Source organism: Scomber scombrus, chromosome 20 (genome assembly GCF_963691925.1).
Source record: "Scomber scombrus chromosome 20, fScoSco1.1, whole genome shotgun sequence".
Lineage (NCBI taxonomy): Eukaryota > Metazoa > Chordata > Actinopteri > Scombriformes > Scombridae > Scomber > Scomber scombrus.
This window is the reverse complement of record NC_084989.1, coordinates 16209857-16227965: the sequence shown is the minus strand read 5'-3', so window position 1 is coordinate 16227965 and position 18109 is coordinate 16209857. Positions and strand designations below refer to the sequence as shown.

At 38.7% G+C, this 18109-nt stretch overlaps 1 protein-coding gene across 1 annotated transcript in view; it reads left to right on the top strand.

Annotated features, from left to right (window-relative positions):
- Positions 1–18109, top strand: part of ptprn2 (protein tyrosine phosphatase receptor type N2) — a 124071-nt gene that overhangs the window by 17953 nt on the left and 88009 nt on the right. The window contains exons 3-5 of the mRNA XM_062441614.1: positions 7789–7902; positions 15730–15983; positions 17648–18101. Of these exons, the coding sequence (XP_062297598.1) occupies positions 7789–7902; positions 15730–15983; positions 17648–18101 (822 nt within the window). The remainder of the gene's footprint in view (positions 1–7788; positions 7903–15729; positions 15984–17647; positions 18102–18109) is intronic.

Sequence of the window (18109 nt, the reverse complement as noted above, 5' to 3'; positions counted from 1 at the left end):
AATAGAAGGAAATTGCTGACACCTCGATAGAAAAATACCCAGAGGCAGAGAGGAGGGTCGTAGAGGCTTCGTATTACATTAAAGAATACCATGCGATGATATTTTTTGGATGGTCATTCTTTTGAACTTTGATGTGTCTTTTCTATTACATGTTTCTTCTTCTTCAGCGTCTCTTTTATCTTTTACTGCCCTTTGGCCATACAGAGCCGCACTCACATTGAGAAAACTCATTCCTCTCACATTTAAATGTAATTACAGGCTCGCCAAAGGCAAATATATACAGGCAAAAAAGACTAATGTTGAATTAATGTTGCACCTAATATGCAAATAATGAGACATTATTTAGTTGCCTCATAACCCTATATGCATACTCAATCTTCGTCACTCTCCATTGGACTCCTGATAAGCAGCAGCCACTGCACAGACAGAGGATGAGTGGGAGTAACTAGGTCTGCCACTTCAACTCTTTCCCAGGTCCCTGAAGGAGTAACCTGGTTTATTCTGGGCTGGGTCAGCCATGCTCTTCCTCACCCGAGCTGTTGCCATGCATGGTAGCTGAGGAGAGGGAAGGGTTGCGAGAAGGAGCGGCTTTGTGATGTCATTCAGCGCCATTTTATACATGGCTGACTCTCATTTACGGTGCCTATAGAAGTAGTTATTGTTTTACATTCATAAGACAAGCACACAACCTAGTAGTATTCACCACCTGTGGAAGTTTTCATGTTTTTTTGTTTTATAACATTGAATTAAAGTAGATTAAATGTGGCTTTTTTACACAGATCAACACAAAAAGACCCTTTTATGTCAAAGTGAAAAGAGAATGATACATAGGGGTGTTTTTCTAGTCTAGTACCTCTATCAGTAGAAATAAACAGGACAAGATACATTTAGCTGTGATTTCTGAAGCCGTTACAAAACCACTGTTTTGTAAAAAATAATGATTTGACTTATGATTTATTTTACAACACTGTGGTCAAAGTCAGGTTAGAGTTAGGCACAAAAAACACTTGATAGGGTCCTGGGAGAGATTGTGGTTTCTGTCAGAGAAATGCTGGGTATGAGTTAAAGTTACTAATACTACTACTACTACTACTACTACTACTACTACTAAAGTTAGGCAAAGTCCAATGTTGGGTTGTAGCCTGTTTCCACCTCTCGTGCCCCAAATAAGGAAAATTGTCCATTTATATAGACGTCATCTCAACTGCACCACAGCTTCACATCAGGTATCTGTCACTCTGACATAACTATATGTTGTTTTTGGGTAGCTGACAGTATGGTCTTATGTTTCTATTTCTTGGTAAGACAGTCTCAGATCTCTATAGAGCAATTAAAATCACTGGTTCCCAAACTGGTGGTCCTGACCCCCACAAGGGGTCACCAAAGTTTCACTGAAGTTTACAAGGCCCTCTTGGTATTAAGGATTTTTTTTTAATTTATATGTCTCAGCATTCATTTCTGTGATGACAACTACTCAATTTAACCGTTATATTTAAAGTTTATATCTTTATTTTTTCAGAAAGATAAATAGAAATACTCCAAGAAACTGTGAGAAAACCACGTCAGAGAATGGATACAAGAACATTTCCAAGTCACTGAACATAGCTTGGAGTCCAGTTAAATCAATTGTTCAGAGATATAATAGAATATGGCACAGCTGTAAATCTGAGTTCATCCACAGAGGCAGTGCAAGAAGGAGGTATTTGGGAGACAAAACGGTTTTAATGATGCATGTGGATTTAATATTTGCAGTTAATTTAGATAACTGACGGGTCATTTTTGTTGTTTTTTGTGTCAAAAAGGCTGCATTAAATCTACCTCAGAGTCAGTGTTGTTAACCCTTAGATGCATGACCTACCGATACCTACACTCTTCCATGAGTGGGGTCAAAAATGACCCCAATTAGAATGAATGCGTTTTATGCTGTAAACTTAAGAAATTTATTTCATTTTGGTTAAAGATGATGATTTGTATTATATTTTGGTCAACAAAAGGATTATTTCATGTTTGACAAGCTCATTTATCACTTTTTTATAACATTTTTATCCCAGCTTTTAAAAAGGTCAAAAACGGTTAACATCCAAAAAGTATCCCAATTAGAATCAATGCATTTAATGCAATATTATAACACAAGAATGATTTCATGTTTTCCATGCTAACACAACTTCAACATTCATTGTTTGTGTATCCGTCTGTATGTCTATGCATGTACACACACACGTCTTCTTTCTTCTCACTGTGAGCAGCTGTTACAAACTACTTGTTTCTGGCTGTGAGCACTGCACACAGAGTCACTGCATTTCCAGCAACTATTGGTGGCTTTGCACACATCTTACACCTCTTTCTCTTCTGTTGGCTCTGTCATAACCCTAACCATCATAGTGAGAGTCTGCTTCTCTACACAACAAATGCAGTAATGTTAGCTATCTAGTTAGCTAGTGTTAGCTTACTAGAAAGTAATTTGATAATAATAATTATAATAATAATAAAAATAGGTTCGATTAATATAGCACCTTTCACATATCCAAGGACGCTTTACAATTTGATGATGATAACACAACACTATATCACACAAAAATCATGTATGTGGAAATTAAGTTCATATTTTATAACAGCATATATATAGGTATAAAAATGATGATAATACTTGTACTAATAATACATGTATGTTGCTGTGAAAAAATAATCTTTAGGGGTGGTGAGACTGCTGGCATTAGATGTATGGATCGACAGTAAATATACCTGACAGTCACAGTTGATAAAAATCAAAGGTTCCTAGGGTTAACCCTTGAAATTCCATAGAAAATGATTGGGGTCATTTTTGACCCCACGTATGGAAGAGTGTGGTACTGATACAAAAAATGCAATTACTTAAAAAATATAACAATTAGATACAAATCCAAATGGCCTCGTGTCAAAGACAACCTATTTGAGGAATACATGGAAGATTAAACGATACAAATTTAAAATTACAAAGATATCGCAAAAAAACAACTGCTGGGGTCATTTTTGACCCCACTTATGCATCTAAGGGTTAATCAATAAAACCATTGTTTTACAATAGAATCTACACACACAAAAAAATCTACAGTATATGTCATTGGGTCAGTGATTAAATAGGTCAGTTACCACCCTCCATTATATTATTTGATTTTGTGCTGTTGTGTCTCACTTGTTCAAATCTTTATATGCATCTTCAGGGGATTAGGCCCGAGAGGGTCTTCTAAAAGGATATGTGATTAATCTGAACACCGGAAATGCATTTTAATTTGATGCAGCTCCCCAGAGTCTTTGGCTTACTGGTATGATAAGCTAAGCTAAAGTATGGTGGATAAGTGCTACATGTTTCCCTGAGGGCACTGGTTGGCTCTTATTAAACACTTAACCAACAGTATTTTATTGATTGGTGGTTATCTTGCCTCCACTTGGGCCAATATTGTCTGAAAGTTCCACACTGTATTTTAGATTTAAACGATGGGTGATGCTTCTATCGATTGAACAATTGCAATTGCAGCATAAGCACTGACACTTTAAGTAACCACTAAAAAAAATCTCTAATCCTAAACAATCTACATGGGCCACAGAAACATCACCAAGACAGTATGTGCAGATCCAAGAGTAATCAAACATGAATACATTTAGAAACAGTTAAGGATAAAAGAGTATACTGTAACATGTTGATAAAAAAGGATGTATAAATCAAATGTGTACTCCACAGCCAAATTCACGTGTTTTGATGTTGGGCTGAGAATCTGGTTTATCTTTATTATTTTTTTTAATTTACATGTGGATTACAGAGCATGCATAAATGAAATCATCATTTCAAGGACACATTAAAAACAGCACTGAATAATCTGTAAACACTTCATTAATCATATCCTCATCACTTTAGCTTTTCTCTCTCACTGTTCTTTACTTTATTAGCAGACTACATCTGGCCGGTCTCGCTGTATTGATTTGGGCCCATTCATTTTCATGACACAGGAGTTGCACAGCTAATACACCTGTTCCAATACGTCTTAATTTGTCTCCTGGGTCTGTCCTCCCCTCCTTCCGTCTTTTTTGGAAATGCTTTGCTGACTGTCAGCTTTAGTGTTTGCTCCTGTTATCCCAAAGCATTAGCTTTCACAGTTTAAATAGCTTTAGCAGCAGCCGGGTTTCGCGCTGTCTGTCACAGTGGGAGAAGAGACAGCGTCTGGATTTAGAGCTCTTTACCTTTTTTGGCTGAAAATCTTCTCCTTTATTCCCTGTCAACATGCTACTTATCCAGACATAGCCGCTCTGTAGAAAGAAATGTCACAGATTAGTAGGATTGTGCATCTAAGGATTGATTGATTCATTGATTCTGTGGTCTGTTTTATGCATGGGCTCTATTGATGAAGGTTCATTTGCATTGTTTTTGTCAATCACATTGACAGTTTTAGCCTTGTCTCGAAAAAAGGCACAAATTGATCTATTGTGAGCTTAATATTTCCAGACAGACAGATGATCATTAGAAAATCACTGTCTTCTACTCTGCTTGATAGACTTTGCTGCACTCCCAAATGGATTTGAATGTGTTAGGCGTACATAGATCTCTTGCTCTAACGCTGCCTGTTATGTCCTGAAATATTCTAGGAAGATATTTGATTCCACTGCGTTGTTGTGTGTTTTTTTCTGTTTTGGAAAACCTTGCACACACATACAACAACATACGATTTGCTCCTTTAAGCCTGAAATTGAAACCTTCTTTTAAACTGTCAAAAATGTTCAACCCCCCCCCAAAAAAACAAACAAACAAAAACAAAACAAAGCGACAGTGTTTCCTGCAAACTGTCAACTACAATAAACCATTGTAGCTTGTTTTGATAATCTCAGTATTTTGAATATCACAATAAAGTGACAGCATGTTTCGCTGAGAGTTGCAGCTCAAATACCTGATCAAATGTTATATTTGCCAAACAAGGATTTTTTTTGTTGTAAAATACCTCCATACTATTCTTAATGTACTAAATCCCTTTTGTGTGTGTGTGTGTGTGTGTGTGTGTGTGTGTGTGTGTGTGTGTGTGTGTCCTCCTGTCTATCTGTGTATGTGGTTGCTACCGGGAATATCCCTGACAACAGAGAAGTGTTTAATAGTGGCTACTGCCATGGAAACCAATGAGGGATGTGGTGCAACAGACATTTAACAGTTTACCCGTCACTTGTTATGTCACCAGCTTCTCTTCATTTCTTACATAATAATGCCAAACTTTATTTATACAGCATCTTTCAAACGTAAAATGCAGCTCAAAGTGCTTTATAGGAGAAAATAAAATCAAAGACAGGTATTAAAAAGAATATATGAGGAGCAATTGAATAAATGAAAAGAGCAATAAAAAGAACAAAACAACTAAAAAAACAAAAAAGCATAACACCATAAAGATTAAAAGAAGAATTAAACAGAACAGTGATGCTAAAAAAATAAAATTAATTAAAAGTAAAACAATAAAAAATAGTAATTGAGCTGTTTCTTACATTAAAACTGTCAACAGAAGTTGTTTGTCTAATTCCAAACCTGGTACATAAAAACAGAAAGCTGCTTCAATAAACTTTATGTAGTTCATTTTTGGAACATTTAGCAAGTCTGCACTACACGGCCTGAGGGGACGGTTTGGAACATACTCGGATAAGCAATCAGAAATGTATGAAGATGTTGAACCATTAAGAGCCTTATAAACAAGTAAAAGAATTTTAAAAATCAGTCCTCAGCGGCACAGGCAGTCAGTGTAATGATGCTAAAACTGGAGTAATGTGATATATTTTCCTGGTTCTTGTTAAAACTCTGACTGCTGAATTATGGACAAGCGGCAGCCTGTCAACAGTTTTTCAGATAATCCTGAATAAATTGCAATCAAATAATCCAGACGAGAATATACAAAAGCGTGAGTCATCTTTTTGGCATCTTCCAGTGTAACTCAGTGTCTAACTCTAGCAATATTTCTTAGGTGATAAAAGCAATATTTGTAATATTGTTTACATGTGGATTAAAATCCGGTTCATCAATCAAGAATTACACCCAGGTTTTTTTAGAGAGTAATTTACAATGTCTAATAGATTAGGAATAAAACTATCTAAAAACTCTTTGAACAAAGTACTGCATCCAGGGAGCAAGCGGAATACTTCAGTTGCATAATGATTTTTGAAGTTCCCCTTCACTAATTTTACAAAATCAATTGAGATTTAATATGTGTTGTTAGTGTCTTACTGGGAAAATAAATCATTCTAGAAGAATGACCTTGTAGAGAATGAAACATTATTTTGTCATTATATAAACCATCATCAGTGTTAATTTCATTCTTTAGAGGTGATGGCTCGATGGCAACTAAGGAGACAATTGACGTCTTGTGATTCAGACTCTACTGTGATGATATGTGTGTCTGCAGGTGGGAAGTTTTCCACTGCGCGATTTGAGATCTCAAAATAACTCCTGATTGTTGTGCTGTGTTGTCTATGCTAATTCACCACCTCCCACAGGCTTCTTCCTGTACAGAGCTGTCATTTAACGGGCCACAGACAAGGGACAGGGGGATGAGGGCTGGTGGGGGGGGGGAGTCAGAAAAACACCCACTTCTCATTTAGAATAAGAATTCAATTTAGAGCCTCATCTGACATCACATTATTATCTTTGTAATTATCATTCACACTGAACATGGCCGTGTAATTATTTTAATTTTTTTATGGAATGTGAAAAATGATGCTTGGTTTAGAAATAGAAAAAAGGGAACATTTCAATGTATTCTTGATTAAAATCTGCAGCTCCTCCCTGTGTCAAAATCTTACACCACCATAGATGCTTTCTTGCTGTTTTATAGTGAGATATTATTGATCATATATCCTTGGATTTGTGCTTATCTATTTGATCTCCTTAGTGTTAAAATAGCACTGGAGGAAATACAGAAAATTGAAGCATGTAATGGACATCAGTGTTTGTTTGTTGTACTGTGCCTGACATGTCAGTGAGCATCAATCGTACCATTGATGATTGCTGTCATTGTCCGACATCTTGGGGCTAATTAATGAGGAGCTGCGGTGCATGACAAAGTGTTGATTCACATCATTAGATCCCATCTAATCATAGTGGCATCCTTGCACATGCTCTCACATGGTAGAGCGCATGATTGCACACACACAGACACACACTCACACACACACACTGAAGAGATGGCTCTGATCGAATCTGCACGATTCATCTCCTGAGATCATCTGTGAGGTGGACTTTCATTTAGTGAGTATAGCCAACAAGATGCATGGATTTATCTCCCCAGCTGAGAGAAGGTGACAACAGGGGTCATTCATATTCCAGACATTACATCTACACACTGCATCCTGACCCCCTGAGCCTCAACATCCTTTAAAGGTCTAGACCAGTCATTGAATTATGGGGCTGATAGGGACTCTGTGGCGTGGGTTGCCTAGCAACCTGTATTGAGGCCTGCTGATAGGGAGATTACCAGAGCCCCTGATAAAGTCCTTCCTGCCATGAACGGCTGCTTATCGTAGCGCTGTCAGAGGAAAAATGTCAGCTATTAGCTCCCTGAAAACAGGAAGTCAGAGGTACGGACACACTGCAGGTACCACACACCATCACAGCTTCCCTGCTGGCCTGGTAGACATTACTTTGTCAGAGCCCCAATCCATGTGTGGGAAATGTTGTTAAATCTGTCTTGTGTTTGTTGCTCACTCTGAGCTATTAAAAGCATTTCCCTTATGAATGTGTGAGCAACCTGTTTTCACCATTTTTCTTCTCTTTTTTCTCTTTTTTTGTAGACGGAGTGTTTGGAAAGTGCCAGGAGTTGGCCGGTGCAGACCTGTACACATACGATATTTCTTCCTCTGCGCTGCAACACCTCAGAATCCTCCTACAGAAATTGGCTCACAGAGGTACACACTGCCTGTTTGCCTGTCTGTTTTTGTCCGAGTGTCTTTTCTTTATCAGTCATGTTCAGGGCTTACAGCAAACGTTTGTCAACTGCCATTGTGTGAACCAAGCCAAATAAGCCAAGCTGTCTCTTTGGCTAGTATAGCACAACGCCATTCAGCTCAAGCAGGTCATTTGACTCATATCAGGCCATTGTTTTGCCATCATTGCCTAACTCCAGCAGCCAATCTAATTGGCTTGTATGCCTTTAGGACATTAAGAGCTAATTTTGTGGATGAATAACTGTGAGGTGTGCAGTATAATCACATTAGAGAGTCTCTCCTACTCAATCAATGGCAGCAGCTAATGTGCTCATTATAACAGGTTACATCTTTTGGGGAGACAGTGCATTTACAAAAAGAAGCAGGGATTTAGTGGTTCCAGTTTTTCCCAGCCTGGAACCATGCTGAGTTTCAGATTTTAAGACACATTTCATCAATTCTGTCATGTTATTTTGCCATATTTGATATTAATGTCATGATCTTGTTGTGGGGAAAAGAGCTTTCTTCCGCAGATAGTGTGAACGACAACCCTTCAGGCAGCCCACTATCATGGATCCATCACAGTAACTGCTACACAAATGTCTCAAGTGCTTATACAGTAGCATGGCATTTTCTGGCTATGAGATGGCACCAATTCAGTAAATAAAACAGCTTTGATTTCTGCATGTATTTTGGAATATATGAAGTTTCCTTGTGAGATAATTCTGTGATTTCTTTCAACATATTTTGTGCAGCCTGTATCTGCAATTATATCCCACCAGGGGGCAGTAGACACCTTTACCACGGACCGTGACCACAAACATCAGCCTTCCAAACATAATTGGCTTTGCAGGCCACTCTGAGCTTAATATCTTTTAACAGGCGTGAACCAGTGTTGAAAATCATTAAGAGCAAGCAGTTGGCCAGAAAAATTAAAAAAAATAAAAAAAGAGGGGAGAAAAAAAATGCAGTGATGAATATTAAGCCAGGCGAGACCGCACATTTATACTAATTACTGCTTAGAAATAAACAAATGAGAGTGAGGAGGATGAGAAGAGATCCGGTGTGTAATTTTCCCCTGCTTCGTTTTAAGAGGTGTTTAATTCTTTAGATGCTTTTTTTCATCATGAGACTAGTTCTCTGACCTTGTGTTTTTTAGACACCCGTTTACCGACGCTGCAGACATGACATCATCACTTTGAATCATGTTCCCCTCTCTGTCTTGTAGAATCACATCCACAGACACAGAGCTTTATCTTCGGATGAGTGCCACCGTTAATGCTCGGCAGCACGTTATTCTTATCAGCTCAACAGCTATTGAAGTGTCATCTTTTGAGACATGGGGGACCTTTTTTTTTTTTTGAGTCCAGACAGGGTTATTGAGACCATTGTACTGTAACCTAAATTGAAGAGATGAAGCAGGGGGGAAAAACAGGGAGGAACATCAATGGAATCGATTTACAATCCTCTTTATCTTGCATCAGAGATGCAGGTTGAAATCGCACAAATCTCTACTCACTGCACAACACCAATGTCATTCAGATCAATAGAAATTGACCCTTATACAAAAGGGCTTGGTTTGTCTGGATGTGTCCCTGTTGGCAGGGCACACTGTCTGGTATTACATTTTCAACACAATACCTTTTGAATGCAAGGCACTGTCACCCAACTGGAAATGACTTTTATATTACACAGCATCCAAAGCTGAGAAACTTCAGTATTCACCGTGTGCAGCCACAGTGTGTCTACACATTTCATAGTCAGGTTGCTGTCTTTATGCAGGCCTGAAGTGTGTGAAGATACATGCAGAAACTGCATTGTAGAGCTGCAATGATTAATTGATCAACAGAGAATTAATCTGCAACGATATTGATAATCAACAACGAAAACAATAAACATTTACTTGATTTAGCTTCTAGGATGTGATGGTTTGAAGCTTTTCTGTGCCATCAATGATAGTAAACTGAATATTTTTGGATTTTGGACTGCTGATCAGACATAATTAGACAACAGAAGACATCACTATGTTCTCTAAGAAATTGTAACAGGCATTTTCTCTCTTTTTTTACATTTTACAGAATCAAGAAAATCGTTGCATTAATTGATCATTACAGTAAATGATAGTTGCAGCCCAACCACAGTGTAATAATCAATGTATTTAATGTTAATGGTATACGGACAAGTTTAGTGCAAACTAATGACACATATTACGGCATTTATAGCATAAGGTAGTTTGCAGTGCCCATTTTTATATGGGTGTTTGTACTACATAAAACTCACAATAAAATACATATAGGACTGCAAAAGACATAAAACTCAGCAACACATATACACACATTAAAGCACAGAACACACAACTCAAATTACATACAGAACAGCACAAGATGACAACAAAAGTATCATAAGTTTAAAATCAGTTGAGGGGGTAAGGAGTTCTACATTTGATCTTTTGAACACAAAAAGAGGATTTATAGAAGGACACCTTAAAATTCCCAGTTATTTGATGTACAATATATTAAAATGCATTTTCAAACTGATGTATGTCATATTTGTCTATTACAGGTGAGTATTAATACTGTTAAGCTCACAAGATCAAATGTTAAAAAACTACTAAGCTGACTACCTACTCAAATCAACATGTTTCAGCGCAGGTGATTTTTTTCAGAATGTGTAAAAACAGCTTATATATACTCTACAGGAGGGCTGAGTCTATCAGTTATCCAATGAAAGAGAAACACGCAGATGGCCTCTCACACAGAAACTTCAAATAAAATTACACAACAAAATGAAACAGCAAAAAAACAAATCATAGTCACAAAATACCATCATGAAAATAAAGATGGAACCTTGGTGCTAATAGAGTTTGAAAGAGCTACAAAACCTGTATTAAATAGCTGTAAAACAAGTATAAAAATTGTCTAATGCTAAAATCTTCATTCATTCTCTTTGGAGTTAATCCAGAAAGACTCTTTATGTCTTTTTGGGAAGGTAATGTCACCCCCTCTGTGTCCCAAATTAACCATATCAATACCAATGAAAGAAAAATCCATCAATGTTTGGCCTCCAAGGAATGTCTGGCTACCGTATGTTTTTACAAGAAGTCAGTAAAGGTTCTTCCAGTTAGTCAGCTCGTGTTTTAGTAGTATTTTACACATTTCATCCTTTGTTACTTGAGCACCTTGTTAGCTGTGCACTCCTAGAAGCTCACAAGATCACAAAGAATCATGTCAGAGTGCAGTGCCGCTGCTGTTGGAACAAGACGTTAAACTACACTAATCTGCAGTCGATTGACCTCCTGACCCTGCGCAGAGTGGTGGATACTCTCATAGTGCAGGGAAGTGAAACAAGATGATGCATTATGACATTTGCATTAACTCCATTGACAGGAGTAGTCAGTCAGGGAAAGCCAGTTAGCATAAACTGGCATGATGTCACCTCCAGCACTACTGAAACCACATGTTAGCCATGGTCCTACAATACTTTGTGCACAAATATGTTTTCTTTGACAGACAAGCAACAAAAGCTGTTGTTCCTCCTCATATTCTGCTCTGTCTGTTCCTTGACAACCTTACTGCATGGTACCGTTGAGAACAGATACACTCACACACACTAACGTGCCATGTGAAAACTGAGTTGTTACAAGGGAAAACAAGAGTGCTTTTATTGAATCACTCAGTGTGAGTCCATGGCTGTGTACAGTAGAGTGGCAGGATCATTTTTAAAGAAACCTGCTGCAGATACAGTATGAGCAAAATGATTTCCTTAAATGTTCATGGAAGGGCAAATAACTGTTTTGCAGTACCGGCAATATGAAATGACCTCAGTCTAGGTGGTCAGTTACATAATAATGCGTATCAGCACGGCCTCAGTAGACCTTCACTGGCATTAAACAGAGAATATAATAATTATCTAAATTACCGTACGTAATGCTGGCTGAATTACATTTTCTCTCAACATAATGATATGATTCTGTTAATTAACATATTTGGCAATTTGCAAAAAGGTACTCATACTGAATGTGTGAGGGAAATGTCAGAGACAGACACACCCAGTTGTTTCTTTCCCCCCACCAAAATATCTCATCCTGCAGTAGAAACTACAGCAATATAAAGCTTTTTATGGTTGATTAAAGTTCTTGGTTTGATAAAGAAAAAAGTCAGCAGTAACTTGAAGCAGAAGCATTTATTAACATTTAGGTGACACCAGAATCTTTCATTAACCTTAACTGAAGTGCTTCTGTTGCCTAAACCTAATTACACACGGGACATGTAATTAGGGAAACAATTTAGTTGTATATGAATGTAAATTCTATGAGTCAGGGTTGGCTCTGCAGTCAAACATTGTTCACTGAACTTTATTTTAAATTCCAGTGAAGCTCACAAAGTTTCCAAAGATACCAAATATGTCAAGCTAAATCTTGGTGAGTTTTGTATAAAATGATGTACAAGACATGCAAGATATTTCCCCATTGATGAAATGGTGCAGCCATAAAAACACAGAATATCTAGTCTGAGTTTGTCTCTCAGTATAAACATAATTTAGCTCCACAAAGAGTTGGAACAAGCTGCTACAAGCTGGTAGATGGGTATGAAATGAGAACACTGTGTATTAAAAGGATAACAAGACTGAGTGATGCAGAGTCTGGATTCGTGTGTCTTTGCATGTTTTGTTAAAAATGTCGACATAAAACACACAAAAAAATGAAATGGTACACACAAACAAATTCATATCTTTGGTTTTGGCACAGCGGTACATTCTTGGTTCCATGTATGTGTCAAATTTAGATTGACATATTTCATTTTGACTAATTAGGTAGAACTTGCTGCTAAATTATTCACGCTCTCTTCCATTAATGCCTTTAAAATCAGTCGGTGGACAGAAGTAAAGGAAAGGGGAAAATCTGCATTTCAAAAAACACCAGATGAAACAACAAGACATGTAGACAGGATCCCATCTAATAGGCTTTGAATATTTAGAAGCGCCCCCCTCTCTCTCCCTCTTTCTCTCTGTCACACAGAAAACAGACAGGAGGCCAACAGAAATATCTTGCTTGTTTGAAAGCTGTTGCGCTAATGGCGTGGCGTTAATTAACCAAGGCATTTGCCTGAGACGGCATGTTATCCTTAACAGGCAAAAACCGGCAGCACTTGGTGACGGAACCTGCTCTTTCTCTGGACTTCCAGATGAATTTGCATGACATTTAGCTCCTCAGTGCCAGGATAATCAGCTGAGAGGTTGATTGAGAGGAATCCAAGCGTAAAGGCCCCACCACTTTTCTTCCTGACTTTTTTCTTTTCACAAAATGACTCATTTTGATTCTGTAATTTGTGCCGGCATACCCTTTCCCTCAAGTGTGCCCATCACAGACACACAAAACATGCTATGTATGGAAATGAGTGCATCCCCCAGGAGACAGAGGGGATAGAGGTGTCACAGTCAATGAAGCCAGCGTCAGCCTCATCCTGTTGTGGCGCCATCACACTCTGAACCCATTTAACCAGCTGCAGTTAACTGCAGGTACCATATGGATCTTTTAGGGTGCAAGCCAGCCCTTATTTCCACATCACGACTGATGATAGCATAAATGATCATCACCGCGTTAATATATAGCAAGTAGTGTATACACCACATCCGGTAAGCCACGGATAGTTAACTGTCATTGTTGTACGGATGGATGGCTGAGCTGCGTTCCAGAAGAGTGACAACATACGCTGCTTTGTGCTCCATTCAGAGCTGCCAAGAATGACTGGAGGCATCTGTAGCTGCTCTGCATTGCTCAGATCCTCATCTGGTGCTTATGAATATCTATGAGAATATCCAGTGTCTATGGGTGAGAAACCAGGCTAATGAAGACATTCTGTGGTGTCGATACCTTCATTTTTTCGTGCATTCCCACCCGGGGTGTTTAGGAGTTTATTGCTATTAAATATGTCCACATTACTGAGAGGGGGCATTGTTTCTTTTAGCTGAGATTGGTAAAAGGTTAGGTATGTGGCAGCTAGGAATCTAAGCCCATGCCACAATATAATTACTTCTCTGTCATTAAAAAATGCTTCTGAACTGGAATGGAAGTGTCATCAGTCAACATTTTGGCACCTTTAAAAGAATTATAATATCTTTGGTATTTCTACGCTCTTTGCCGAAGGAATGCTGTGCCTCTTGGCTCATTGTGAATGGGGCCATGTTTTGAGTATCTTTTTTGCTTGGGTAGCTCCATCTGGTCCTGGCACCACTGCGCTTTGCCCCTGCCCAGGAGTTCTGCATCCCAACTATGTGTTGGCAATTAGCAGAGATGTTGGCAAAGTGTCAGGCCGCAGTGTGACATTCTCCCCGGGCTCGTTGACTGGCTGTGGTGTGAGTGTGTGTAGATGTCTGTGTATACATCTGTCCGTACATGTGTGCACCAATGTGTAGTCATGGTTTTCCTTTTTGTGTGTCATCATTTTATTCTGATTTGTCTTCATTGGTTTATTTTGTACTCTGATCCAATGTTTCCAATGTAGGGGGTGGGAGATTGTTCTTTAAAGGATAAGGCTGGCAATTTTCTATATTTTTCTTATTGTCAACAGATCTCATGTACAGAGCCAAACCAAAAATTGAATTAATCTACTTACAAGTATTGTGTATGCATCCAAAGCCTGATATAGCTTATTCCTTTGTGCAGTAGACCTCCAATGTTGTCCTAAAACTATTAAAAATACGCCAGTGAGCCACAACGCTGCACTGGGTGACATGCTCTTTCATAATGAGGAGTTTGGTCATAGTCGTTTATAAAAGGCTCCAAAGAAACAGAGATCATGTTTTCAGTCTTTGGAGAATAGTTTCATGTAAGAACGCCACTGCAAATTCGTGGGAGTCCTGCACAGATTTCTGTGTGATGGCTTTCTTGCTAGCAACTGGAGGACATATTGATCCTGTGCCACAGGTTTACCCAGGATTTTAGCCCTGGTATAATGTAGCAATGATCATGATCTCTTAAGCAATTTCTTGTCAATAGGAAAAGCCCAGAAAATGGAGTCACAAAATATGATCATTTTCTACAAACAGAACTCTTTACAGGACTTTGAGTTGGTAATCTTATTCTAATTTTGCCATATTTTATTCCAACTCTCCTCAGTTATCTCCTAATTTTCCGTCTCACTTCTGTTGACATGGACAGTCAACACATTTTGGAGTTTTATTTTCTATGGTATATTCATGATATTAGATGTTTGATTTCTTTAATCTTACATGCATCAATTAATATGTTGAACAGATTAGGTTTGCTGTCCTCTGCTTATTTCATTTCTTTACTAAACTTATATCTGATCTGGGGAAAATTGTAGAAATCTTTTTTTGGACAAGAATTCAAGTTATAATAACATGTTATAAAGAAGTGAGCCACAGATATTGACTTGAATTTCATGTGAATTTCAATCAAATTAATGCTGTAACTAAGACATTATTTTCATTATCCATTAATCTGTAGATTATTTTTTGATCAATAAATAAATTGTTAGTCTATAAGTCTATAAAATGTCAGAAAATGTCGCAGAAATTTCAGTCCCTTTCCCCCAAAGCTCAAGCTAATGTTCTTAAATTTCTTTTTTTGTCTCGACCTACAGTCCACAACTCAAAGATATTCAGTTTACTATCACAGAAACCACAAAATATTCACATTTCAGAAACTGGAACAAGAGAATTTGTACATTTTTCTTTTAAAGTATGACTCCAAACATTTAATTGATTATCAAAATAATTGGAATTTAATTTAACGGTTGGCGACTAATCAGATTAATCAAGCTCTAAATGTAACCTCTTTGTTACCAGGTTTGACTTGGCGGGATGACATCACCCAACAAGTCATCTCTAGAGAGCTCTCCAAATTGAGGAACATCCCCCTCCGCCATGAGATAACGCCCCTGAGTCCCCTGACCTCCTACAGCAGCAGAGACAGGAAACAGAGGCCTGTGCATGCAGAGCTGAGCAGAAACCTTCAGCAGTACCTGACCGGTCTGGGCTTCCTGCCACAATTGGAGGTAGCTGGACACCCAGGAGTCCAACAAGTAGGAGCCAGTGTTCAGGTAAGACTCCCACAGACTGTAGACTGTAGCATCAGTTGATGACATGTCAGTGGATTGGACACGTGTGACCAATAAACAATTCAATCGTGGAAAATACTTTTCTCAAGTAGTACCAGTTTTGAGGTACTTAATGTTGCTCAAGTATTTGATATCGCTTTATACTTCTATTCCACTGCAAGCATATCGTGCGTCGTACTCCATTACATTTATTTAACAGATATAATTCTGTTCAGATTAAGATTTACATTACAAATTGTGGCCCTTAAAAATATGGTGCTATTAAAACAAAAAAGTGTGTTACAGAGGCCACTTCATCTGTACACTTTTCTGTTTGTGACCACAAGAGATAAAATTGAAAAACATGAATGCAAAATATGTGTTTTGTGCCCCATTAATCATGTCAACAGTATTACTTTTGAAACTTACTTTTTTGCTTCATCCGTACATTTATTTTTTAAAATTTTGAATCCTTCCACCACTGAAAATCATACAGGCTGTAGCAAAAATGGCTTTTAACAAGCTGAACTGACTGGAAGAGCTTCTTCCTAAGAGCCAGTATCCATCTTTACTGCGTGTCACCCTCTCGTCCCTTCGCTGCTTTTGTTTCTTGCTTTCTGTCCTCTCACCCGACTCCCACTGAGCAAGGACCCTTTTACACAAAGCTCTTCCATCACCTCTTTACATTATTCAGCCCTCATATTTAGGGTGGAACCCCAGCTTTGTGTGAAATGTGCTTGGCACCCTTCATAGCCGAGCTGCTTCCTGCTGCTGTGTCAGTACAGCCATAATGCAAAGTTGAAGAGTTCAGGACCTTCCTTATTGATGAGATGAGCTCTTTTGTTGTGTAGTGTGATGGAAAAAGGCAAACATGGTTAGCATGAATGGCAGAGCACCCCCGCCTTGCTGTGCTAATGCCATTATGGTCTCTCAGTATGCTCGGCTTTGAGAGACTGACATTTTCTCTATATGCATTTGAAGGACAGAAAATGGCACCAGGGGAGATAGCTAGTATTAGTGCAGCTGCAACATGGATAATAATGCTGCTCAGTGGATCGGATACACTATATGCTGTAGAGAATTCCTCTTCTACACAAAGCAAAGAAAAGGACAAAATCGCACATTTTGAGGCCGATATTACAACACCATGACACCACATGGTTTAGAGGCCTCTAAATGTCCATCAGTGTGTCACAGTGTAAACACATAGTTCATCATGTGTCAAATATAAACTCATATGGCTAACTTTAAAATAAGATGACTAATCATTTTCATTCTCAGATAAGAGATTGCCCGTACTTCTATGACAGAGGGGATGTGCTTTTAAAGTTTGTTGTGCTTTGTGGAAATGCATGAAATTACATTTGAGTGACACTATCTCATCTGTGATTTCCATAATGCAATTTCCAAGGGCAGTTGTCTTTGATCTGGAATCCCTAGTCATATCCTATTCTGTCTAGTCGAGCCTGGGTTGCTTTTCTTTTTATACTAAAAGCTGTCACAACAATGCTGACCCCGTACAACCCATCCCATGTTCTCATGTGGGGAAAAAATGACAGAGCTGAAGCCAGGTTGAGGATTTATCATATAAATGTTGTCACTTTAGCTTTACAGAAATTGTGTTTGACTTTTTTTTTTAATGCTCTTAATGTGCATGTTTGTTGCAGAATGAAGACATTAAGTCTGATGGTCTTTTGGAGCCAATCCGACCAAAATCCAAGCCGGACTGGAAGGAGACCACCGTCTACAGCCTTAAGAATGGAGCTGGCCAAACTCCAGTCACCAAAGTCTTTACTCAGAGTGGCGAGGGCAGGCACCCCAAGCTTAGTACAACCTATCCTAACCGAGACACAGGGAAGAGGAAGCTCCTTTCCAGTCACCTGGACTGGCTTCTTGCAGGGGCACCAGGCACTCAGCAGGGTGCCCCAGTTGGCGAAGCTGTATGGCCCAAAGGAAAGGTCCACTACCTCAGCTACCTCTGGCCAGATCCCAGTGGCAATGCAGAGCCACAGTCTCAGATGGCTTTTGGCTCCAAAACCTCAAGGCCTAATCTGGATAGACTGCTGTTCAAGGCCGGCTCAAACCGACTGAACGCCAAAGAGCCTCTTAGTGTCATGGATGGTAAGATA